The sequence below is a fragment of the Oncorhynchus mykiss genome, chromosome 16 (assembly GCF_013265735.2).
Source record: "Oncorhynchus mykiss isolate Arlee chromosome 16, USDA_OmykA_1.1, whole genome shotgun sequence".
In the NCBI taxonomy this organism is placed as follows: Eukaryota; Metazoa; Chordata; class Actinopteri; order Salmoniformes; family Salmonidae; genus Oncorhynchus; species Oncorhynchus mykiss.
The window spans coordinates 44,794,343-44,822,127 of record NC_048580.1 but is presented as its reverse complement, the minus strand read 5'-3'; the positions used below and the strand labels follow the sequence as shown (position 1 = coordinate 44,822,127).

Sequence of the window (27,785 nt, the reverse complement as noted above, 5' to 3'; positions counted from 1 at the left end):
GCAACCTTTATTTGGGAAGCGGCAACCTTTATTTGGGAAGTGCAACCTTTATTTGGGAGGTGGCATCCTTTATTTGGGAGGTGGCATCCTTTATTTGGGAAGTGCAACCTTTATTTGGGAGGTGGCAACCTTTATTTGGGAAGTGCAACCTTTATTTGGGATGTGGCATCCTTTATTTGGGAAGCGGCAACCTTTATTTGGGAAGTGGCAACCTTTATTTGGGATGTGCAACCTTTATTTGGGAGGTGGCATCCTTTATTTGGGAAGTGCAACCTTTATTTGGGAGGTGGCATCCTTTATTTGGGAAGTGCAACCTTTATTTGGGAAGTGGCAACCTTTATTTGGGAAGTGGCAACCTTTATTTGGGAAGTGGCAACCTTTATTTGGGAAGTGGCAACCTTTATTTGGGAAGACACAAGACATTAGAGCGTTTTTACACTGTGGCGATGTGTTTTCAATCAGTGGTTCATATATGTGCTAATGACCTACACCAATGTCAGAAAAAAGACAAAATCCTAGCATGTGGCTTTAACATTGAGATCCCCAATGTCATGTTTGAGACAATATATCTAGATATCTAATATATCTGAGGTCATTTGAAATGCTATACTGCCGTCATATTTACTTTTTCATACTACACAGTAACATCTAACCTCAGTGTGTCTCTGTCTCTCCGTCAGTCATCGTGTGTTTAATACAGGAATGTTAACCCTTTGTGTGTCTCTCTGTCCGGTCAGATCCGTGTGGACGGTCCTCCTCACGGTGGGGTGCAGTATGAGACGAAGCTGGTCATCAAGGACGGCAGCCCCATCCTCAGAGACATGGCCTTCTCTCTGGACCACAACTACCTCTACGTCATGTCAGAGAAACAGGTGAGTAAAGCCACACACACACACATTGACGCACACACACACACACACACACACACACACACACACACACACACACACACACACACACACACACACACACACACACACACACACACACACACACAATGCTGCTGTTCGGTAGAAGACAGGTCACAGGGGTACATTGTGACTGCACGTACAGCTGATATCAAGCAGCATTGATAATGACATGGCAAAGTGGCACCTTGTGTGTGTGTGTGTGTGTGTGTGTGTGTGTGTGTGTGTGTGTTTGTTTGTGTTTGCACGCTCTGATAGCCACCCCACCCCCCCACCCCTTTGTGTGACACTATAAGTAACCAGGGTGGCACGCAAGCGGTGTGTGTGTGTGTGTGTGGGGGGGGGTGACAGTATCTGGTAATGTAGGAAGGAGCGGGTATTAGGGATGAGGGTAGAGAGGGAGAGAGAGAGAGAGAGAGAGGGAGAGAGAGAGAGAGAGAGAGGGAGAGATAGAGAGGGAGAGAGAGAGAGAGAGAGAGAGAGAGAGAGAGAGAGAGAGAGAGAGAGTGTAGGGAACTGGCTGGCTGCGTGGTACGAAGAAAGAGTGAGTGATGAGGGGAAGAGGGACAGCTGGAGGAGTGAGGAGGAGGAGACAAAGTGCAAGGTCACCCCGTCACCACACTTCTAATGAAGTGACAAAGCATGGCCACCACAGCACAGCAGCAGCTGATAGCAGATAGCCATCAATAGGGCCTCATATTAAACAGGCTCAGAGGAGAAGAGAGCAGAGCCTCAAAGACATCCGGCTACACAGCATTACACTGTCAGACAGAGGTGACAGATGACTGTCTCTCCTCTCCTCCTACCCTTTAAAGAGAAACCAATTGGCCTCCACTGGGCCTGAGGAGGGACTGAGGCAGGTCACACAAGGAAGGAGACTGGCTCTGTATATGGCAAGACTGGAATACCCTGGTAGCTAGCTTCTGGCTACTCTATCTAGACGACCTGCTATCACCAACAGCCCCTGTAGTCTCCTCTAGTCACATGATCAGGAAAGCAAAGGAATGGGCATCCCTGATTGGGTTGATTCCTGCACATGCCCAGTGTACGTTGCTAGGCTGCTGATTGGTGTTGATGTATTTTAGAGTGTCTTCCATTTGTGCTTTGGTCTCGGTGCAGGCTTTGATTTGTCGTCCTTCACTCAGTCATGTCTGAAGAAGAGTAGTGACGTGTCCATTGTTGTTTATGTCACTCGTATTTTGGCAGTGGGTCGCCTGTCTCTCTCTCTCTCTCCAGGTGCTAGTGGGGGCGTAGAGAATGTGGATGAGGACGTCACACCGCCACTGACTTGTTGCCGTGCTTGTTGCCGTGCATGTTCAACGGGGCTGCTTCTCTGCTCCACAGTCACACTTCACAGAGTAACAGGATTAGGATTCAGCCCAAGTCAGACACGCTCTATACTACACACCCACAGCCTCTCCCTCTCTTTCCGTCTCTCTCTCTCTCTCTCTCGCTCTCTCTCTTTCTCTCTCTCTCTCTCTCTCTTTCTCTCTCTCTCTCTCTCTCTCTCTCTCTCTCTCTCTCTCTGTCCTTCGCTACCCCCCCCCTTTCTATTTCTCCTGTAACACTCAGCGAATACTGCCATCCAGCCTTACCCTGGCCTACTTCATAGGGACATGGCTGTGGGTTGAGCGTACCGTCATGCCAAGGTTCTGATTGCGTCCCTATAGTGTGATAATCTGCCGTGTGACTTGTCTATGTGACACCCGGTCTTTTCACACGCGGAAGGAGAACCTTTCTTAGCACAGGGTAGTCCAGCGACTCATATCAGTACTTCGTAATGGTACAGCATCTCCTATCGCCGCTACTACAGCATATAGCCTGAGGAAACCTGGGATGGTCGTCATCAGACCAGACCGTTACCACAACATCCCTCGACTGACAGTGAATAACATTGTACATTGTATACCGCCAGTCACTTGACAATGACTCATAGCCTTTAAGAGCGTGTAACACTGACACCCCGACCATTATTCCACTGTGTCCACTGTCCACATGATGCCGTGATCACAGCTCCTCAGCATCATGGGTTGCTTCTGATAGAGACGACACCCTGTTCCATCGTCGAGGCGTTGGAGGCGAAACACATGATTTAAGTAGATGATAAACAAAAGGGGGAGGGGGGGGGGGGGTGATAGCAAATTGAAGAGTGGAGAGGGGACAGATTTGGCTCCAGTTGTTGCTTCCTACTTGGAATAACAATGAGACTGTGTGTGTGTGTGTGTGTGTGTGTGTCTGGCGCAGGGATGAAGAGGCTGGCAGAGAGGGAGAGAGAAAGAGTGTGTGCGTGTGTGTGTTGGGCTCATGGTGGTAATGTTTGCAGAGAGCAGAGGGAGCCCACTCCAGGATCTGGCCTCTCAGACAGATCTCCATCACACCCCTCTGTGTGTGTTGTGTCAGGGGTGAGAAGGATGTGGGAGGTGTGGAGCGCACACACAGACACACACACACCTTCTCTGATCTTATTTGCATTGATTCTCTGATACTGTTCTGGCTCTGGCTTTCACACACACACTCACGCAAATGCTATAATTACACACACTTGTGAACACTGCTCTCTAAATTTAATATTCAAATGAATGTCTCCAAAAATTATTTGTGCCTCTACATCCAGCCTCTCTCTCGCTATACAGTATAGATTACATCTAGTGCATATGCATAGACCCTGTTCATTTACTCTATTAAGGAGTATTCAGAAGACATTGTCTAGCACTTACAAAGGACTCTCAATCTCTCTCACTCGCTCGCTCGCTCGCTCGCACACACACACACACACACACACACACACACACCCTCGCTCACGCACATTTCTCAAATGTCTCTTTTTCATTCGATCGATTCAAATTGTAGTGCCATCTCAAACTAGCTTTTGTTTTTCCAGCTTTAATGACAATACCATCCACCATAGTAATGATCCAGTCAGATTGGTCCAATGTGAGGCAGTGTGCTGGAACTGATGAAAGAGCTGGCTGAATGGCTGCCTTTCTTTAGGAGTGATGTGTGTGTGTGTGCGTGTGTGTGTGTGCGTGTGTGTGTGTGTGTGTGTGTGTGCGTGTGTCTGTGTCTGTGTCTGAGTGAGCGTGCCTTGCCTGTGTGCGTGCAGGGTGCTGGATCATCACTGACAGGACAGACTGGAGACACTCACCACTGTTATTTGATTTGATTCATACATCACGGTGCTCCCTCCGCCTGCCCGGCCGACACCTACTTTTGTCTCGGGAGATATTTATGCCTTTTTTTCCTCCAGATTCATCCAGCTTTTGTCTTCACTTGACTGACTCTTTCAAAGTTACACCAATAGAGAGTTGTGTCACATGGGCTCGAGTTGAGATCCCTGACTCAAACAAAGGGACCCTGTATGTCTCCAGTCAGGCCGTCGGTCATGACGATCCTTTGAGGAACGCGTGTGTCTCAGACCACATGTTAGGGGGAGTAGCAGTGCAGTCAGTAAGTCTGTGGCGTGGTGCTAGTTATTTATAGGGTTATAATTCAGTGTCCCGAATGGCACCCTATTCTGTACATACTTGCCCTGGTCAAAAGTGGTGCACTGTATAGGGAACAGTGTGTCCTTTAGGACTTTTAACCATGGTGATGTGGAGGAGAGCTGAAGGCCAATGCAGCGATGGAAGGAAAAGGTCAGAGTTGTTTTAGCATATTCAGCTGAACAGCCTTCCCTATGGAAGTGTGCGCGTGTGTAAGAGAGGTTGATGAGTTTGTGTTGAAATCATGTGAAATGTCTCGTGATGAAATGCCTCACGTTTCTCTGTTTTATATTTGATCAGAAGCACTGCCTTTTCAAACAGAATAACACAGTTGACACGTGTGCACCTCTATCAAACACTACATCATCTGAAGGCTAGAGCCAAGCTCGAGCCCAATACAAAGGGGCTTGTAACAGCTCTGGGAGCAATAGAGGCTCCTGAAACAGGTATGGAAAGCAGTTAGACCTAGAGATAGAACAATCCCTTTGTTAGACTGATGGCGAATGCATCCATTCTAGAGGATTGGGGATCTATGAGGGCAAGCCTCCCTGTGATTTTATCTCTATGCTGAGAAACACCTGGCGCTGACTCCACATGTAAATCCAGGAGTGTGTTAGTTCTGCCGGCCCCACCCTGCCTCACCTAGCCACTAGTCACTGGCTGGCTACTGTTTGTCTTCTCCTCATGGGAGAACGTGCTCTGCCTCAGAATAAGACTAGCTCTGTTTGCATAGCCACCAGGTGGGGTAACAAAAGTGAGACACACGCACACGCAAGCACGCACGCACGCACACACACACACACACACACACTGCCAGTCGCACACTGAGCTGCACAGGGCTGCTTACAGGGTATTTGTTCTCTTTGTTGTGGGTTTTATCGATGTGATGCAGTGGAGAGAGAGGCATGAATTGGGACAATCACCTGGCCATCAAGAATTCTCTTTTGTAAGGTGGATTATTTATGTTTTGATTAGGCCCTTTCATGGCCATTGTGATTGGCCCAATATCATCATCACACACTGTTGAGTGGAATCACTGGATGGATTGTTGTCGTTGTGGCAGACTGCCGCTGGCTGGGAGGTGTGTTAGTGTGTGTATGCGTGCGTGCGTGCATGTGTGTGTGTGTGTGTGTGTGTGTGTGTGTGTGTGCCTAGTCGTGTGTGTGTGTGTGTGTGCGTTGTGCTGTGGTCAACCGGCCGGTGTTGTCAGCAATAAATGATTCATGTGGAATAATCCAGATCTCACATGTGAGGGCTTTCAGAAGTGATACCTGTGGAGAAACCATTATATTTACCCTGGCTGCTTCTCCAAACACCAATTAGAGCCTAACATCAGTCAGATGCAGCCGCAGCACATGTGGAGGAAAGGGACTAGTCTGTTGTTTTCACACAGTGTTCTGATACACACACACACACACACACGAGTGCACGCACGCACGAGCGCACGCACGCATGCACACACACATACACACACACACACACACACACACACACACACACACACACACACGACTAGGCACACACACAACTAGGCACACACACACACACACACACACACACACACACACATGACTAGGCACACACACGACTAGGCACACACACACACGACTAGGCAAACACACGACTAGGCACACACACACACAAACACACACACATACACACAACTAGGCACACACACGACTAGGCACACACACACACACACACACGACTAGGCACACACACACACCCACACACACACACACACACACACACACACACACACACACACACACACACACACGACTAGGCACACACACGACTAGGCACACACACACACACACACGACTAGGCACACACACGACTAGGCACACACACACACACACACACGACTAGGCACACACACACTCACACACACGCACGCACACACGCGCACGCACACGCACACACACACACACACACACACACACACACAAACAGTAGAGGAACTAGTCTGTTGTTTTAATGGTATAGTATTCGGTCACAAACGTAGGCTGGAGAATAATTCATGGCCTGTATTCACAAAGCATCTAGTGCTGATCAGCTCCTGCTATGAGACGATTTATGGATCCAGGCCCAGGTGTTGACTTTATGATGTTTTAGGATGTTTGCCAAAGGTACACTTAACACTCACGCTCGTTCCAGTGAAATAGCAGCTTTCTTTTGTCCACCTCTGAATGAAGAGGAGTGTGAGAGTCCCAGTGGTGTGACTAACCCACAGAGACCTAGCTGGCCTGTATAACACACTAGCCTTTAACAGGCTAGATTATGTCTATCCTCACCCCCCTCTTTACAGCCACATACAGACGTGCTGCTGTCTCTGTCACTCTTGAACAGTCACTTTAGCAGGGAATGCCTCCCCCCCCCCCCCCCCCCCCCCCCCCCCCCCCCCCATCATACCATGTAACATCGGCAACATTACAGCTCAGAGATCATTTGCAAAGAAAATACTCCCACATTTTTTTTTTCAAGCTTGGCAATTTCTCCCAAGTGCTCAGCTGTGAAATTTGAAATCCATGCATGATTTCCTTTTTATATTTATTTATTTTTGTAGGATTTTGGGCTCAATGCCCCCCCCCCCCCCAATCCACCTTCTATCCCCTATCCCCAAACCCCCCACTCTTCTTTACCTTTGTTTAAGCAGCGTAAAGACATTCGGAGGAAATGGGTTCAGCGGTTATCAAGCCGGGAGAAATTGGAAATAGGATTTATTCACACCTTCTGCTGCCAGGCTTAGATTGGGTGACACACCACTGGATCATTAGAATGCCAGACCTTGGTGCATATGACAGTGTGATTTCATGTGTTAATGGGCAAACACCGTCTGGAGAAGAGCTGATATTAGGCTGGTGTGATCCTGCAGAGGCAGGGCTGATGTTGCAGAGCAGAGCCCAATCTAGTCCTCCGTAAAGCAGCACTGTTCCTGGAGAGTCTTTTGTTTCCCAGGTTTACACCATATAGACCACATGCAGATTGGATTGGCTCACAGCCATTAGAGAGGGAGGGAGGTGTGCACTTCAAGTGTGTGTGTGTGTGTGTGTGTGTGTGTGTGTGTGTGTGTGTGTGTGTGTGTGTGTGTGTGTGTGTGTGTGTGTGTGTGTGTGTGTGTGTGTGTGTGTGTGTGTGCGTGCGTGCGTGCGTGCGTGCGTGCGTGCGTGCGTGCGTGCGTGCGTGCGTGCGTGCGTGCGTGCGTGCGTGCGTGCGGAACTCAGGAACAAAATGGAACAGGAGGATGTGATTAATGAGAACAAAGCAACATTAATATTCTCTTAAGAGCTCTCTCTCCCCCCTCTCACCATTCTCTCTCTCCTCTCTTTCTCTCTCTCTCTCCCCCCTCTCACCACTCTCTCTCCTCTCTTTCTCTCTCTCTCTCTCTCTCTCCCCCCTCTCACCACTCTCTCTCCTCTCTTTCTCTCTTTCTCGCTCTCGTTCTCTCCTCTCTTCCTTGCTCTCTCTCTCTCCACCTCTCCTCTATCTCCTCTCTCTCGTTCTCTCCTCTCTTCCTTGCTCTCTCTCTCTCCACCTCTCCTCTCTCTCCTCCCTCCTCCCTCCTCTACTAGACTTGGCCTTTAAAACGAGCCACTCTATTTAAACTCCTCTTCAGACAGCAGCTCCATGAAGAGGACCTGAGGTCTAGAATGTTAGCTCAGTGTGACTCCTGCATTCTGGAGCATTCAAGAACAGGAACAATGACCTGCACATACAGTAGGGCGATAGGGGAAGTCTGGGAAAAGTTGAAAAAATAATGACCAACAAAAGAGGGCAAAGAATAGTGAGTGATGTCAAGATGGCAGCTGGACAAAAGACTGGTGGTTAATGGTCTCTCTGTCTTTCCTTCTCCCTCTATCCCTCCATTCACGTTCTCCTTTCTCTCTACTGGCCCTCTCCTTCCTCTCTCTCACGCTCACTTTCTCTGAGTTTGTAGTCAAGTGCCCCTTCCACACTCTCCTCCAACCCGGTCTTGTCCATCTCCGTCCCGTGACCCTGCTCTGACCTGAAGGCAGCCATGTTAGGAGGCAGCTGTTTTAGCCGCAGAAAGGGAACAAGTAGAGGGTTTTGACCGTTGACCCTGATCTCTCGTGGCTCTCACACATCACTGTCACCCTGCCGGCCCCGTACAAAAACTGCCATTAAATAGGCTCTCACCACAAGAATAGAGGGGTTGAACAATCAGACGGCTGCTTTCAGGATAGAATCAAAGGACCCTAGAATGGAATGGAATGTGTTGAAATCATCAAGCCTCTTTTCAGACTGTTCCAGTGACCTAGCCACATAAGGCTCTTACAGTGCATTTGGAAAGTATTCAGACCCCTTGACTTTTTCCACATTTTGTTACGTTACAGCCTTATTCTAAAATTGATGGCATAAAAAATGGTTACTGATCAATCTACACACAATACCCCATAATGACAAAGCAAAAATGGTTGTTTTTCTATTCTATGTATTTTTTTAAATTATAACTGAAATATTCTATTTACATAAGTATTCATACCCTTTACTCAGTACTTTATTGAAGAACCTTTGGCAGCGATTACAGCCTTGAGTCTTCTTGGGTATGACGCTACAAGCTTGCAGGTAATAAAAATAAATAAATAAGTTACATACCTTATTTACATAAGTATTCACACCCTTTGCTATGATACTCGAAATTGAGCTCAGGTGCATCCTGTTTCCATTGATCATTCTTGAGATGTTTCTACAACTTGATTGGAGTCCACCTGTGGTAAATTCAATTTATTGGACATGATTTGGAAAGGCACACACCTGTCTATATAAGGTCTCACAATTGACAGTGCATGTCAGAGAAGAAACCAAGCCATGAGGTCGAAGGAATTTTCCGTAGAGCTCCGAGACAGGATTGTGTCGAGGCACAGAACTGGGGAAAAGTTCCAAAACAAAATCTCCAACATTGAAGGTTCCCAAGAACACAGTGGCCTCCATCGTTCTTAAATGGAAGAAGTTTGGAACCACCAAGAATCTTCCTAGAACTGGCCGCACGGACAAACTGAGCAATCGGGGGAGAAGGGCCTTTGTCAGGGAGGTGACCAATAACCTGATGGTCGTTCTGAGAGCTCCAGTGTTCCTTTGCGGAGATGGGAGAACCTTCCAGAAGGACAACCATCTCTGCAGCACTCCACCAATCAGGCCTTTATGGTAGAGTGGCCAGATGGAAGCCATTGCTCAGTAAAAGGCATAGGCCAGCGTGCCTGGAGTTTGCCAAAAGGCACTTAAAGGACTCTCAGACAATGAGAAACAAGATGAAACGTAGATTGAAATCTTTGGCTTGAATGCCAAGTGTCATGTCTGGAGGAAACCTGGCACCATCCCTACGGTGAAGCATGGTGGTGGCAGCATCATGCTGTGAGGATGTTTTTCAGAGGCAGGGACTGGGAGACTAGTCATAATCGAGGGAAAGATGAACGGAGCAAAGTACAGAGAGATTATTGATGAAAACCTGCTCCAGTGCACTCAGGACCTCAGACTGGGGCGAATGTTGCCCTTCCAATAGGAAGACAACGTAGGAGTCTCTGAATGTCCATGAGTGGCCCAGCCAGAGCCCAGACTTGAACCCTAATCAAACATTATTTAAATTTTTTTGAATTTTACCCCTGTTTTTCCCCAATTTCATGGTATCCAATTGTTAGTGGTTACTGTCTTGTCTCATCGCTACAACTCCCGTACGGGCTCGGGAGAGACGAAGGTCGAAAGCCATGCATCCTCCGAAACACAACCCAACCAAGCCGCACTGCTTCTTAACACAGCGCGCATCCAACCCGGAAGCCAGCTGCACCAATGTGTCGGACGAAACACCGTGCACCTGGCAACCTGGTTAGCGTGCACTGCGCCCGGCCCGCCACAGGAGTCGCTGGTGCACAATGAGACAAGGATATCCCTACCGGCCAAACCCTCCCTAACCCGGATGACGAAAGGCAGTTGTGCGTCACTCCACGGACCTCCCGGTCGCGGCCGGCTGCGACAGAGCCTGGGCGCGAATCCAGAGTCTCTGGTGGCACAGCTAGCACTGCACTGCAGTGCTCTAGACCACTGCACCACCCGGGAGGCCCAAATCAAAAATTTCTTGAGAGGCCTGAAAATATCTGTGCAGTTACATCCCCCATCCAACCTGATAGAGCTTGAGAGGATCTGCAGAGAAGAATTAGAGAAACTCCCCAAATACAGATGTGCCAAGCTTGTAGTATCATATCAAAGAAGACGCGAGGCTGTAATCACTGCCAAAGGTTCTTCAACAAAGTACTGAGTAAAGGGTCTGAATAATTTATAAATGTTTTTGCTTTATTATTATTATGGGATATTGTGTATAGATTGATGAGGGGGGGAAACGATGTAATCCTTTTTTAGAATAAGGTTGTAACGTAACAAAATTTGGAAAAAGTTAAGGGGTCTGAATACTTTCCAAACGCGCTGTATATAATATATATGTTTCTTAAAAAAAAGAGTCACATCAGTCATTCCCTGTTAATGTCTTTTGAAGAGGAGCTGTGAGGCTGCATCCTATCCTTGTAGTGGTTCATGAATGAATTCTTAATCCCTCAATTGTGTCCATACATGGTTGGTTTTTCTAGCCATGGTGATTTAAGTACCAGGAATCATACAGCCATATTAGAGTTTGTATTAGTTTTAAATGGGCTTTCCATTACACGACACATTTGACAATGTAATGCCATATATGATGCCATGCGACCATGAAATACATGCGGCTGTGTTTTTATGGAAGAAGGGGTAAGGACAAAGAGCTCTATCTGAGGCAGTTGAGCCATGATGGTTCACGCAACACGTCCACGTATGGGCAGTACAAGACTGAGGAGAGGTGAGTCACCCCAACTAGTACTCCTCTGTTTACAACGCATGTGTATGGGACACACTACACTACATTACACTACACTACTCAACACTACGCTACACCCTACACTACACTAGACTACACCACACTACACTGGACTACACTGCACTACACTGGACTACTCTAGACTACACAACACTACACTACACACTACACCAGACTACACTAGACTACACTATACTAGACTACACAAGACTACACTAGACTACACTCCACTACACTAGACAACACTGTACTAGATTACACCACACTAGACTACACTATACTAGACTACACTAGACTAGACTACACTAGACTAGACTACACTGTACTAGACTACACTACACTAGACCACACTATACTGGACAAGACTACACTAGACAACACTAGACTACACTGTACTAGACTACACTGTACTACACTACACTAGACAACACTGTACTAGACAGCACTAGACAACACTGTACTACACTAGACTAGACTATACTACACTGCACTGCACTAGACTAGACTACACTAGACTACACTGTACTAGACTAGTCTGCACTAGACTACACTACACTATACTACACTAGACTAGACTACACTATACTAAACTACACTAGACTAGACTACACTATACTAAACTGCACTACACTATACTACATTACTCTACTCTACACTATACTACATTATAGCAGTTAAGCCAGCTAGCCAGTCAGTTGTTCCTACAACAGTCCCTAATAAAGTGGCATCATCCTTCATCTGAGATGTTAGCTATGTTAGGGCTGTACTGGGGTCAGGTTGGCTGCCGCAGGGGTGAGGGCCGACCGGCTGACAACTTCACTTGGTATTGACACCTGGACAAACCGGGATAAATGCCAGTCAATACAGCCATCCCACCTTATTGATGAAGCCATTTAGCATCTCATTCAATAGAAATCATTTTCAATCCCCCCGACTAACTGCTCACTGCAACCTGCAGCAGTGTGTGTGTGTGTGTGTGTGTGTGTGTGTGTGTGTGTGTGTGTGTGTGTGTGTGTGTGTGAATGCGTGTGTGAGACTGAGAGTGTCTGTGCTCTCTCTGGTCGGTTAGGTCAGGGGATGGAGGGTCAGAGGCTAACTGAGATTGTATATCAAACCACAGGGGTCACATGACAGGGTCAGCCTAGGGATGGTGGCTGCTGATTGGGTCACGAGATGCGTGGCATCCATGTGTATGACTAACAGCTATGTGTGTGTGTGTGTGTGTGTGTATGCATGCTGAGTGTGTTTACACGCCATATGTGTGTTTCTACTCTCGATTTCGAGAGGCCACTCCTAGTCTTGTTAGCCATGTTCCTGCCACGTTCCTCTGTCTGACGTGTGAACGCCACGGTCACCAAGTTCCTTCACCCCTGCTAACAAAGCAGCTAGCTCATTAGCATAAATCCCTGAGTATGCATTGTTAATTGATTTAAGCCAGGATTAGTGTTAATCAGCATGTGTGCCCTGGAACCATGGTCCAATCCTAACCTCATTATTTGATAGCAGCACACGTCCTGTCAGCCCTCATCAACGCATTAATTATTAGGAGGGTGCAGGGCTCACGGAGGTCCCAGTCTCCCCCTTCTCCCCTCTTCCGCTTCCCCTTTGCCCTTTTCCTCACCCCCCACACCCCCACCCTCTCCACTAAGATCAGGTCAATGAAAGACTACTCGCTGAATAGCCACGGCTGCTCCGTCCGTACAGCTGAAGACGGTTAAAGGGCTGCTAGTTTTCAGCCACAGCCTGAAATGAGACCTTGCCATGCTTCCTGGTTTAGATGGGTTATGAGTGGTATTAGTCAATAGAGGAGGTCCCATGCCAGGGTGGTCTGTCTGGTATTAGTCAATAGAGGAGGTCCCATGCCAGGGTGGTCTGTCTGGTATTAGTCAATAGAGGAGGTCCCATGCCAGGGTGGTCTGTCTGGTATTAGTCAATAGAGGAGGTCCCATGCCAGGGTGGTCTGTCTGGTATTAGTCAATAGAGGAGGTCCCATGCCAGGGTGGTCTGTCTGGTATTAGTCAATAGAGGAGGTCCCATGCCAGGGTGGTCTGTCTGATATTAGTCAATAGAGGAGGTCCCATGCCAGGGTGGTCTGTCTGGTATTAGTCAATAGAGGAGGTCCCATGCCAGGGTGGTCTGTCTGGTATTAGTCAATAGAGGAGGTCCCGTGGTCTGTCTGGTATTAGTCAATAGAGGAGGTCCCGTGGTCTGTCTGGTATTAGTCAATAGAGGAGGTCCCGTGGTCTGTCTGGTATTAGTCAATAGAGGAGGTCCCATGCCAGGGTGGTCTGTCTGGTATTAGTCAATAGAGGAGGTCCCATGCCAGGGTGGTCTGTCTGGTATTAGTCAATAGAGGAGGTCCCATGCCAGGGTGGTCTGTCTGGTATTAGTCAATAGAGGAGGTCCCATGCCAGGGTGGTCTGTCTGGTATTAGTCAATAGAGGAGGTCCCATGCCAGGGTGGTCTGTCTGGTATTAGTCAATAGAGGAGGTCCCATGCCAGGGTGGTCTGTCTGGTATTAGTCAATAGAGGAGGTCCCATGCCAGGGTGGTCTGTCTGATATTAGTCAATAGAGGAGGTCCCATGCCAGGGTGCTCTGTCTGGTATTAGTCAATAGAGGAGGTCCCGTGGTCTGTCTGGTATTAGTCAATAGAGGAGGTCCCATGCCAGGGTGGTCTGTCTGGTATTAGTCAATAGAGGAGGTCCCATGCCAGGGTGGTCTGTCTGATATCAAAGCTGTCATCAAGGCAAAAGCTGTCTACTTTGAAGAATCTAAAATCTAAAATAGATTTTGATTTGTTTAACAATTTTTTGGTTACTACTTGATTCCATATGTGTTATTTCATAGTTTTGATGTCTTCACTATTATTCTATAATGTAGAAAATAGTAAAAATAAAGAAAACGCCTGGAATGAGTTGGTGTGTCTAAACTTTTGACCGGTACTGTGTGTTATGATCATGCTGTCCTTCAGTCTCTCGATGATACATTTGAAGGAGAACATAAATAAACCAATTAAATAATTAAACCGCACAGAAAAAAACAGAGTAAGGTATAAAAAATAAAACAACTTTTTAGAAAATAACTTTTTTTAAATATATTATTATTTAGCCTGTGGTGTCATTTAACAACAAGGGACCAATTGAATAAATTCAGAGAGGACCGTGAGGTGGGGGAGGACCGTGAGGCTGGAGAGGACCGTGAGGCGGGGGAGGACAATGAGGCGGGGATGGACCGAGAGGCGGGGGAGGACCGAGAGACGGGGGAGGACGGCAAGGCGGGGGAGAACGTGAGGCGGGGGAGGACGAGAGGCGGGGGAGGACCGAGAGGCGGGGGAGTACCGTGAGGCGGGGGAGGACCGTGAGGCGAGGGAGGACCGAGAGGCGGGGGAGGGGCGGGGGAGGACCGTGAGGTGGGGGAGGACCGTGAGGCGGGGGAAGGGGCACAAGTGACGGGTGCGCACACACGTGGAGCAGCGAGCAGCACAGGAAGCTCAGCCGAACGGGCACACACACATACACACAAACAGGGAAGTCGTTAAATCGTCTAGAAGTCGCTGGGACAGCCTTAGCTACATTTGACTGGTTTGACGTGTTGCTGATTTATACCGGGTTCTTCTGACCCCTCTTTAGCTTATTTCTGCCATGGAAGCAGGCTAGACTGATATCTATACCACCTCCATCCCTTATTTCTTTCTCTTACTAAAGGGAGGTACCTAGTCAGTTGTACAACTGAATGCCTTCAACTGAAATGTGTCTAACGCATTCAACCCCTCTGAATCATAGAGGTGCAGGCCTTAATAATCCACATCCACGTTGCCCGGGGAACAGTGGGTTAACTGCCTTGCTCAGAACAACAGATTTTTACCTTGTCAGCTCAGGGATTCAATCCAGCAACCTTTTCGGTTAGTGGCCCAACGCTCTAACCACTAGGTTAGCTGCCGCCCCACTACACTGTGGATGATGACCTTACAATGAATGACCTGTAGCTAGATGGTATGAAGTCTGCATGTCTAGTGTGGTCAGTTGATCGTTCACTATCAGAGACGTCAGACACAGCGTTGTCCATGATCGTGGAGAGAAAGAGTACCCAAATGTGCTTGAACTCGTTTCAGGCCCCAAATATCCAGACATGTATTTCTTCCTCTCTGATTACACTGATTAGGTGATTAGGTGCAAAGCACAGCATCTTTACTCAATATTCTTACTTGGCTTTTTTCTTACTCACTGTGAAAAAGAATGGATTTTATCTCGTTTTCTTCTCTCTTAGTCTCTCTCTCTCTCTCTCTGATGTGTAGAGGGCTCAGGAGCAGAGCAGAGCAGGTCTGGCAGGATAATCAGAGAGGAACGCTAATTGAGATGTTACTCTGTCATCAGTCGTCATCCCTGCCTCCATGTGAATCTCCCTGTGACTGTACGTGTGACTGCATAATGTCACCCAGCCTTTGTGTGTGTTTCCCAGCCCGTCTACAGAATCCTCCGGCATCCTTTCTTGCCACTAATGGCGGGCTGACGTTTCACTATCCTAATTGTAGGCTTTAATTGCAATAATTATTTACAAGCCTAATTAAAGCAGTCAGAGTCTGGGGGAGTTGGTGAGTGCCAGTTCAAGGCATCAGGCTGTCTGGAGTTGGTTCAGTCTGTCAGGGGGGAGATAGTAAGACAACAGACAGTGGTGGTGGAGGAGAGGATGTCGTGCTGCTATCATTATTGTTTGTCATCTAATTGTAGGAGGCAGTGGTGCTGTGTATGTGTCTGCATCTCTCTCTCTCTCTCTCTCTCTCTCTCTCTCTCTCTGTTTTTCTCTCTGTTTCTCTCTCTCTCTCTCTCTCTCTCTCTCTGTTTCTCTCTCTCGCTCTCTCTCTCTCTCTCTCTCTGTTTTTCTCTCTCTCGCTCTCTGTTTTTCTCTCTCTCTCTCTCTCTCTCTCTCTCTGTTTCTCTCTCTCTCTGTTTCTCTCTCTCTCTCTCTCTCTCTCTCTGTTTTTTTTGGTTTTTTATGTCTGCCAGTTTCTATTGCCAATCAGTGGTCACTCAGCCTGTACTTGGTAAGGATCTGTCTCTGCTTCGTATCTCTGACAGAGTAGAGATATTCAGCCAATTCATATTCTCTGTTTAGGGTCAGATAGCAATTTAGTCGGCTTTGGGATTTTGTTTCGTTTTTCCAATGTAAATATGATTCCTTTGATTGGTTCATGAATTTGCTTATTGGAATTCTTTTTTTTGAAGCAGTGCTGGTGTCAGCTTGGTTGGCCAACACCAGCTGACTGAGAGGGCTCGTTTCTGGGCTCAGCTCTTGGGTTTGAAGTGCTTTAAATTGCAGACTTGAATTTGTACTTGAATTTAGATGTAGCCAAAATTTGAATGATCTTTTCTGTATTTTAATTATTACTGGAAAACGGCCCTACATGCATTAGTTGGTGTATTTCTCTGGATTTGTAGAATTTTCCGACAGAATTCTGCATGTAGGGCTTCAATTGGATGTCCCACATTTTAAAGTCCAGTTTATTGAGTGGCCCCCATACCTCACTTCCATAAAGAGCTATTGGTAGGATTACACTGTCAAATATTGGGATGTTGATTTTGAATAATTTCATTTTTATTGCATACATTGCTCTGCGGGCTTTTTCTTTGAGTGCATTCACTGCCATATTAAAGTTTCCCGATGTAGATATGGTCAGACCAAGGTAGGTGTAATATTTAGTGTGATCAATTAAGGTGTTGTTCAGGGTAAATTTATATTTGTGTTTCTGATCTGCATTTTTTTTGAAAATCATGATTTTCGTTTTTTGGAAATTTACTGCCAGGGCCCAATTATAGCAATATTGCTCTATAATATTAATGTTCTGTTGAAGACCTTCTTTGGTTGGTGATAGAAGTACCAAGTCATCAGCATATAGCAGGTATTTCACCTCTGTGTCAAATAGTTTGAGTCCTGTCCTGGGGCTGGAGAATGGTCCAACATGTCTGCTAATTCATTGATATAAATGTTGAAAAGATTTGGACTCAAACTGCAGCCTTGTCTCACACCTCGACATTGTGAAAAGAATTCTGTTCTTTGTTTTTTTTTTTTTTATTGCACACTTGTTTTCTGTGTACATACATTTTATTAAGTCATATACCTCTCTCTCTCTCTCTCTCTCTCTCTCTCTCTCAATCTCTCTCTCTCTCTCTCTCTCTCTCTCTCTCTCTCTCTCTCTCTCTCTCTCTCTGTTTCTCGCTCTCTCTCTCTGTTTCTCTCTCTCTCTCTGTCTCTCTCTCTCTCTCTCTCTCTCTCTCTCTCTCTCTCTGTTTCTCGCTCTCTCTCTCTGTTTCTCTCTCTCTCTCTCTCTCTCTCTCTCTCTCTCTCTCTCTCTCTCTCTCTCTCTCGCTCTGTTTCTCGCTCTCTCTCTCTGTTTCTCTCTCTCTCTCTCTCTCTCTCTCTCTCGCTCTGTTTCTCTCTCTCTCTCGCTGTTTCTCTCTCTCTCTCTCTCTCTCTCGCTCTCTCTCTCTCTTTCTCTATGTGCTCAAAGCCAGTCATATTCCCCAGCCTGCCCCTCTCTCTCTGTCTCTCTGTCTGTCTACAGCTACAGTCTGCAATGCATAATGACTCTCTCCTCCTCTGTTGTGAGTGTGGACAATAACAACAACAACTTCAGTGCTCTTGAAATATCTCCCAGCGGGTGTCTCAGCCCTGAGGCGCTATGGAGAATGCTATAGTTGTAGAGGAGAGAGAGAGAGAGTGGACGGTGTACACCATGTGTATCCTGTACATACGACTAATAAAAACTGAAACTGAATTGAAACTAAGTACTCTTGGCCGGCCAACGCTACAGGTGTGTCTGGGCCTAAAGGTGTGTGTGCGTACTAGGTGTGTGTGTGCATGCACTGAGCAGGCCTTGGGTTCGTCTGGTCTGGTTTGGCAGGCTAGTGGGAGGTCCGGTACGGTCCTGCCTGCCTGTTGCCCTGCTTTCCTGTAACCGTGGGCTGCCTGGCGCAGGACGACAAGCTACTAGACCTGCATCATATCTCCAATTCACACATCTGTATAATACACACTTGTACATGTGTGAAATAGGACAAATATAAGCGCCCACCAAATTGTTATTATCATATGCTGTGTGTCTGGTCTCCAAATGGTTGTGCTGCAGTGGGAAACACAGAGCGCTGTGAGAGTTGATCGTTTTCCTGCTGAACACAGTGGTGGTGACGGCTCTGACCTTATTCTACCCAGAATACGGCAGCAGCTAGAAGCGAGAAACAACAGCCCAGTCCCCCTCGATTATTTCTCTCCGTCTCTCTCCCTCCCTCCTCCTCCTCCCTCTCCCTCTCTCGATCTCATCTGACTTTACTCCCTCCTCTTCCTCCCTCTCTCAATCTCATCTGACTTTACTCTCTCCTCTTCCTCTCCTCTTCCTCCCTCTCTCGATCTCATCTGACTTACTCTCTCCTCTTCCTCCCTCTCTCGATCTCATCTGACTTTACTCTCTCCTCTTCCTCCCTCTCTCGATCTCATCTGACTTTACTCTCTCCTCTTCCTCCCTTTCTCTATCTCATCTGACTTTAGTCTCTCCTCTTCCTCTCCTCTTCCTTACTCTCTCCTCTTCCTCCCTCTCTCGTTCGCATCTGACTTTACTCTCTCCTCTTCCTCCCTCTCTCTATCTCATCTGACTTTACTCTCTCCTCTTCCTCCTTCTCTCTATCTCATCGGACTTTACTCTCTCCTCTCTTACTCCCCTCTATCAGAACAGGACCGCAGGGAGGACTCATCCCACGATGCCTCTCTCGCCGTCTCTCTCTCTCTCATCTCTCTCTCTGTCTCACCACCCCGACAGAGCTGTCAGCCAGATCTGTAGTGCTTGATGAACTGAGTCTTCATGTTCTGTCCTGTTCAGTGTTGTCCGTTCAGTCTGAAGTCTCTCTTCGAGGAGAAATGCAGAAGGCTTCTCATAGTGATTTGTCGCAGTAACGTAGCGTGTTCCTATAGAGGCCTGTTTTTGATTGAACCTTTGTTTTAACAGGGAGTCAACACTGAGACCGAGGGTCTCATTTCCAGGTGAAGCCTGTGTACACAATACACATCAAGATACCATGTGCTCATTTAAAACTACGCATGCATAAATACATGTTAAAATACACACACAAAATACACAAAACACAATCAAAAACAACAGTTACATTTCTCTGCGAAACTGAGAAACGCTCTAAACTGCCTGAGCGGCACCAGAACATCCAATTTGAATCAAATCTGCAAATTGTTCAAGCAGTGGGGTGCATTAAAACGAAAAGCAGATTTACCTCTTTCGGATGAGACCTGAGGAATATCAGGAGTTAACCAACCCTGTGAAAGTGTGAGGTAAGTCATGTTTTTATTGACATGCTAATATGCTGTTTGTGTAGAGAGTCGAGAGCTGCAGAGTGGCTACAGGCAATATCCCTCCATTCTGCCTGCATCTCCTCTAGACCCCCTGATTGGCAGGTCCACGGAGATGAGGTGACATGTTATTGGCAGACAGGTGCTGTTTGATAGGATGCAAATCAGTCCGTGTGTGTCTGTGTTGTGTGTGTGTCTGTGTTGTGTGTGTTAGTGATGCGCGGGTTGACTCATAACCCTCTGTCTCCGCGGTTATATCCGCCGGGCGTGTTTAGGGTCATGAAATATTTTGTGAACGAAGGGCGGGTGGGTGGTGGGTGGTTGGTGGGTGGTGGGTGGTTGGTGGGTGGTGGGTGGGTGGTGGGTGGTGGGTGGTGGGCTGGTTAAATAAAGAGAAAACGATGCATAAAATTCCATCCGTGTAATTCTTGTGGCATTCATATCTACACACTCTTAGAATAAAAGGTGCTATCTAGAACCTCAAAGGGTTCTTCGGCTGTCCCCATTGGAGAACCCTTTGAAGAACCTTTGTTGGTTCCAGGTAGAACCCTTTTGGGTTCCAAGTGGAACCCTTCCCGCAGTGGGTTCTACATTGAACCAAAAATGGTTCTACCTGGGAGCAAAGAGGGTTTTGCCTGGAACCAAAACGGGTTCTCCTACGGGGACAGCCCGAAGACCATGTGTATGTGACTATGCGTGTGTGTGTGTGCTCATGCATGTGTGTGTTGTGTCCCTATGCAGCAGTAATTCCAGTGTAATAGCTAGCGGTATAAGGAACAGCCGGAGGCTGGTTAATGGAAGTCACTAGAGGAGAGCTCAGTGCTGAGCCGGCCTCATGCAGGGAGAGCCTAGAGAGAACACGCATTCTCACAGTCGTCGACGCAGGTACTTATGCATACCCTCACAGATAAAAGATGAATGTGGATCACTGTATATCACATCGTATACACCATGCAAAATGTAGGACAAATAATATGAGAAGGAGTATGGAATAGATAAGGCCGGTGATTTAAAGCAGAGCCACAGAGAGGCAGACAGCCTGGTGAAATATTAGCTCTGCACTTGTAAATGGGATATTTGATAACGGCAGGACCAGAGTGCAGCGAGATATTTGGTCCTGACAAGATCAGAGTTGTGTAATTGAAAGGGCCACAGGATGATGGATGTGGTGGAGAGATGTTCAGTTAGAATCCTGCTGTGAGGGTTTTGCGGTAGAGGAAGAGCATCAGCTCCATACTGTGTGGTTTCAGCCTGCTGTAGCAAAGCCTTGTGAGTTGCAGACCTCATTGACATTTTAGTCATTTAGCAGACGCTCTTATCCAGAGCGACTTACAGGAGCGATTAGGGTCAAGTGCCTTGCTCAAGGGCATAACGACAGATTTACACCTAGCCAGCTCGGGGATTCGAACTCGTGACCTTTTGCTCTTATCCACTAGGCTACCTGTCGCCCATCATACATGTAGCCTACTGTACTGTATATAATCGGCTAAATCAATTCTTCTGAGAGGGAATGTTTATCTTGCATTTTGCACCCTGCGGTATCTAAAGCTAGTAACTTGCCCTGGTTAGTAAACAGTTCTACTAAGGAAACAGTCCCGAGAGTAGGATGGGAGAGAGAGAGGGTTTAATCTCATTATATTCTCTCCTTATAACACCTCATCAAACAAAGAGACTGGGGGACTTTCTATTTCTCTCTCTCTCTCTCTCTCTCTCTCTCTTCTGCTCTCTTTCTCTTTCTCTCTCTCTCTCTCTCTCTCTTTTTACCACCACACACACCTGTTCCTATATTCCCCAGCCTTCCATGGTATAGTAGTGAATTAAGAGAGTCATACACGTGGTTGTAGGAGACACACCCAGTTGTCGTACTGGTCAGATAATTTTGCACGCCCAATTTTTCAGTTTTTGATTTGTTAAAAAAGTTTGAAATATCCAATAAATGTCGTTCCACTTCATGATTGTGTCCCACTTGTTGTTGATTCTTCACAAAAAAAATACAGTTTTATATCTTTATGTTTGAAGCCTGAAATGTGGCAAAAGGTCGCAAAGTTCAAGGGGGCCGAATACTTTCGCAAGGCACTGTATTTTCCCTCTTGTACTTCAACTATTTGCACATAGTTGCAACACTGTACATAGCCGTAATATGACATTTGAATTGTCTATTCCTTTTAAACTTTTGTGAGTGTAACATTTACTATTCATTTCTGATTGTTTATTTCACTTTTGTTTATTATCTACGTCACTTGCTTTGCCAATGTAAACATACGTTTCCCATGACAATAAAGCTATTGAATTGAATTGGGAGAGAGAACTAGAGAGAGAGAAAGGGAAAGAGAGAGACAGGGAAAGAGAGTGAGGGAAAGAGATAGACAGGGGTATTGTGGAGGGATCTGAGTAGAATGTCTCTGTGCCACCTGAGCCTGTTCGGTTGTCAATCCCTCTCTACTAACAAACCCACCCCTCCCTCCCATCCCTCGCTGCCCTCGTCCTCACATCCTGCTGCTCTCCGCACCACAGCCCCACACCCCACCCCTCCCTCCCATCCCTCGCTGCCCTCGTCCTCACATCCTGCTGCTCTCCGCACCACAGCCCCACACCCCACCCCTCCCTCCCATCCCTCGCTGCCCTCATCCTCACATCCTGCTGCTCCCCGCACCACAGCCCCACACCTCACCCCTCCCTCCCATCCCTCGCTGCCCTCGTCCTCACATCCTGCTGCTCTCCGCACCACAGCCCCACACCCCACCCCTCCCTCCTATCCCTCGCTGCCCTCGTCCTCACATCCTGCTGCTCTCCGCATCACAGCCCCACACCCCACCCCTCCCTCCCATCCCTCGCTGCCCTCGTCCTCACATCCTGCTGCTCTCCGCACCACAGCCCCACACCTCACCCCTCCCTCCCATCCCTCGCTGCCCTCGTCCTCACATCCTGCTGCTCCCCGCACCACAGGCCCACACCTCACCCCAGCCCTCTACACACACCCCAACCCAAAGCCCCACAGCCCAGCTAGCCACCGGAGCAGTGGGGTGCAGCCAAACCCACCATCTGTATGTACACCATCACCGTGGAGGAGGGAGCCACACAGAGACAAAGAACAAACAAACACGCACATACACACACAAAGGCAGACGTGTCAACAAAGACGGTAATATATCTGAAAATAACACTGACACACACACACACACACACACACACACACTGACACCCCCCTCTGCTACACCAGAATGCCCTTCTCTGTCTGGCTAGTCTGTCTAAATCAATACCCCCCTCGCCGACAGACAACCCTAAGCGTGCCGGGGAGGCTCCCTCCTCACAAACACACACACCCTCCCTCTCCATCACAAGCCTGTTGATGGGCGGCTGTGTTATTAACTCTTCACATGCAGACTAGAGAATGGTTCTCATTACTGGTTATAGTGTCAGAGGAAGACAGGCAGAGGCAGATGCAGGGTCCACGGAGACAGACAGACAGACAGACAGACAGACAGACAGACAGACAGACAGACAGACAGACAGACAGACAGACAGACAGACAGACAGACAGACAGACAGACAGACAGACAGACAGACAGACATGGGCATCAGGGAGGAAGAGCAGACAGCTATGTATCTTTCTTCACTTCCTCCCCACAAACCTGTTAAGAGACATCGTTCCCTCCCCAGCTCCATAGTGTAGAATGATCTGTCTTCAAAGTACTCCCATTCTTCAATACTCTATCACTCTCTATTCTGACCTCTACTCCTGGAGGCAGGATACATCAGGCCTGGTTCTCTAACTGCTTTAACGTTTAGAGACGAGACTCCTTGTTCCAGCCCCATCATTCTTAACCACTTTGAATGACCAGAACCAGAACTACAGCGGTCACATACAACAGTGTGGTGGGGCCCGTTCTGTCTCTCTCTCCGTCTGTGTGAATGACTGACTGAGAGGAGGGGCGCCAGGTAGCAATCAGCCGCGGTGTGACGGCGGCCACCGCCCCCTCCATTACAACGCAACATCCCACAGTGCTCTGCCGCTTGAGCCACTGTCTGCTGCGAGGACAAGAGAGGGGAGTTATGCTGAGAGTCACAGTGAGAGGGTCAGGATGTACCCACACACACACCCTGCTCTGTTGTACACCTCCTAAATGCCAGCATGGCTCTATAATCTTAGAGGGAGGCAATGACGGTCCTGGACACAGCGTGGGAGTGCCATCTATGTAATTCCCTCTTCTTACTGTAGCCCCCTGACTGAATTACAGAACAAAGAAAGGAGAGGAGAGCCCACAGTGGCGACGGTATGAAATGGAGAGACTGGGAGGGGAGATGAGGCGACCTGCTTTCTGCCTGCTCTGCTCTGGTCTCCTCTGCTATGGTCTACTTTGCTCTGGTCTGCTCTGCTCTGGTCTCCTCTGCCCTGCGCTGGTCTCCTCTGCTCTGCTCTGGTCTCCTCTGCTCTGGCCTGCTCTGCTCTGGTCTCCTCTGCTCTGGCCTGCTCTGCTCTGGTCTCCTCTGCTCTGGTCTCCTCTGCTCTGGCCTGCTCTGCTCTGGCCTGCTCTGCTCTGGTCTTCTCTGCTCTGGTCTCCTCTGCTCTGGCCTGCTCTGCTCTGGTCTTCTCTGCTCTGGTCTCCTCTGCTCTGGTCTCCTCTGCTCTGGTCTTCTCTGCTCTGGTCTTCTCTGCTCTGGCCTTCTCTGCTCTGGTCTCCTCCGTTCTGGTCTCCTCTGCTCTGGTCTCCTCTGCTCTGGTCTCCTCTGTTCTGGTCTCCTCTGCTCTGGTCTGCACTGCTCTGGTCTCCTCTGCTCTGGCCTGCTCTACTCTGCTCTCTATCTGATCCCAGCCTGCCTCACCCTCCTCTCTTTCTTCCTCCCTCTCCCGCGTTCCTTTTTTTCCCCTCTGAGGAAGGAATATTCTGCTGCTACAAAGTAAAGAAATAGATCATCTATATTCTCTATTCTGCAGCGACCAGATCAGCTAGTGGAGGTGTGTAAGTAGTGGGTGTTAAAACTCATTGTGTCTTTGTAGAGCTCTATGAAACTATGGCAAATGTTGGGGGAGCTCTCTCTCTACCTCTCTCTCTCTACCTCTCTCTCTTTACCTCTCTCTCTCTACCTCTCTCTCTTTACCTCTCTCTCTCTACCTCTCTCTCTCTACCTCTCTCTCTTTACCTCTCTCTCTCTACCTCTCTCTCTCTACCTCTCTCTCTTTACCTCTCTCTCTCTACCTCTCTCTCTCTCTACCTCTTTCTCTCTCTCTACCTCTCTCTCTTTACCTCTCTCTCTCTACCTCTCTCTCTCTCTACCTCTTTCTCTCTCTCTACCTCTCTCTCTCTACCTCTCTCTCTACCTCTCTCTCTCTCTACCTCTATCTCTCTCTCTGTCTCTCTCTCTCTCTCTTTTTTTTAAAGTTTTTTTAAAACTTCTCAACAAAACGTTTATATTTTTTGTTCCGTTCCACTGTTCCTACCAGCTAAATAAAGTTCTGAACCAGTTCGGACCACAGAAAAGTACTGGTTCATATGGTTATTTTCTGTTCCTTTTTTAACCTGTTTTGTACATTTATACTGAACAAAAAATTTAACGCAACATGTAAAGTGTTGGTCCCATGTTTCATGCGCTGAAATAAAAGATCCCAGAAATGTTCCATATGCACAAAAAGCTTATTTCTCTCAAATGTTTTTACATCCCTGTTAGTGAGCATTTATTTTTGCCAGATAATCCAGCCACCTGACAGGTATGGCATATCAAGAAGCTGATTAAACAGCATGATCATTACACATATGCACCTTGTGCTGGGGACAATAAAATGCTTTGTTACACAACACTATGCCACAGATGTCTCAACTTTTAAGGGAGTGTGCAATTGGCAGGCTGACTGCACGAATGTCCACCAGAGTTGTTGGCAGATAATTTAATGTTTATTTCTCTACCATAAGCCACCTCCAACGTTGCTTTAGAGAATTTAGCAGTACGTCCAGCTGGCCTCACAACTCGCAGATACGTGTATCCACGCCAGCCCAGGGCCTCCACATCAGGCCTTTTTCACCTGCTGGATCGTCTAAGACCAGCCACCAGGACAGCTGATGAAACTGAGGAGTATTTCTGTCTGTAATAAAGCCCTTTTGTTGGAGAAAAAAAATGCATTCTGATTGGCTGGACCTGGCTCCCCAGTGGGTGTGCCTGGCTCCCATGGGGGTGGGCCTATGCCCTCCCAGGCCAACCCATGGCTGTGCCCCTGCCCAGTCATGTGAAATCCATAGATTAGGGCCTAATGAATTTAATTAAAATTGACTGATTTCCTTATATGAATTGTAACTTAGTAAAATAGTTAAAGTTGTCGCATGTTGCGTTTATATTTGTGTTCAGTATAGCTCATTAAATTACTTCACCAATCAGTGCGGATAGAGCAGGCAAGCTAGTTGTGCCTATGGCACAAGATGTGATTGAAATTGTGCAGGTGGGGAAGCCCTGGGCATCTTGTTATGACATGCATTATCCAAATTAGGGTGTAGAATTATACCTAGTAGGAGCGGCTTCTGTGGAGGAGTTTTCGATGTCCTTTAAGCTAGCTAGCTAACAACCTTTTGTTTGCAAAACACATCTTACCTTTTTGTAGTTAATAAATCCAAAGTGATATGTGATAACTAGACCCTATCCTTAACTAACACTGAACAAGTTCATTCATTCTTCTGTAGCTAAATAAAAACCTCTCTGCCTATCTTCTGAAGCGCGTGTGTAACGTCGGTAGAGTCAGTAACCTATGGTAAAGTCAGTAGAGTCAGTAACCTATGGTAACGTCAGTAGAGTCAGTAGCCTATGGTAACATCAGTACAGTCAGTAACCTATGGTAACGTCAGTACAGTCAGTAACCTATGGTAACGTTAGTAGAGTCAGTAACCTATGGTAACGTCAGTACAGTCAGTAACCTATGGTAACGTCAGTACAGTCAGTAACCTATGGTAACGTCAGTACAGTCAGTAACCTATGGTAACGTTAGTAGAGTCAGTAACCTATGGTAACGTCAGTACAGTCAGTAACCTATGGTAACGTCAGTAGAGTCAGTAACCTATGGTAACGTTAGTAGAGTCAGTAACCTATGGTAACGTCAGTAGAGTCCGTAACCTATGGTAAAGTCAGTACAGTCAGTAACCTATAGTAACATCAGTACGGTCAGTAACCTATGGTAACGTCAGTAGAGTCAGTAACCTATGGTAACGTCAGTAGAGTCAGTAACCTATGGTAACGTCAGTAGAGTCCGTAACCTATGGTAAAGTTAGTAGCCTATAGTAACATCAGTACAGTCAGTAACCTATGGTAACCTCAGTAGAGTCAGTAACCTATGGTAACCTCAGTAGAGTCAGTAACCTATGGTAATGTCAGTAGAGTCAGTAGCCTATGGTAACGTCAGTAGAGTCAGTAACCTATGGTAGAGTCAGTAGCCTATGGTAACGTCAGTAGAGTCAGTAACCTATGGTAGAGTCAGTAACCTATGGTAATGTCAGTAGAGTCAGTAGCCTATGGTAACGTCAGTAGAGTCAGTAACCTATGGTAACGTTAGTAGAGTCAGTAACCTATGGTAATGTCAGTAGAGTCAGTAGCCTATGGTAACGTCAGTAGAGTCAGTAACCTATAGTAACATCAGTAGAGTCAGTAACCTATGGTAACGTCAGTAGAGTCAGTAACCTATGGTAACGTCAGTAGAGTCAGTAACCTATGGTAACGTCAGTAGAGTCAGTAACCTATGGTAACATCAGTAGAGTCAGTAACCTATGGTAACGTCAGTAGAGTTGGTAACCTATGGTAACGTCAGTAGAGTCAGTAACCTATGGTAACGTCAGTACAGTCAGTAACCTATGGTAACATCAGTAGAGTCAGTAACCTATGGTAACGTCAGTAGAGTCAGTAACCTATGGTAACGTCAGTAGAGTCAGTTACCTATGGTAACGTCAGTAACCTATGGTAGAGTCAGTAACCTATGGTAACGTCAGTAACCTATGGTAATGTCAGTAGAGTCAGTAACCTATGGTAACGTCAGCACAGTCAGTAATCTATGGTAACGTCAGTACAGTCAGTAACCTATGGTAACGTCAGCAGAGTCAGTAACCTATGGTAACGTCAGCACAGTCAGTAACCTGTGGTATCGTCAGTAGAGTCAGTAACCTATGGTAACATCACGAGAGTCAGTAACCTGTGGTATCGTCAGTAGAGTCAGT

At 47.2% G+C, this 27,785-nt stretch overlaps 1 protein-coding gene across 1 annotated transcript in view; it reads left to right on the top strand.

The window, feature by feature from the left end:
* Positions 1 to 27,785, top strand: part of plxna2 (plexin A2) — a 342,953-nt gene that overhangs the window by 142,564 nt on the left and 172,604 nt on the right. Inside the window, exon 4 of the mRNA XM_036947019.1 lies at positions 738 to 872. Coding sequence (XP_036802914.1) covers positions 738 to 872 — 135 coding nt within the window. The remainder of the gene's footprint in view (positions 1 to 737; positions 873 to 27,785) is intronic.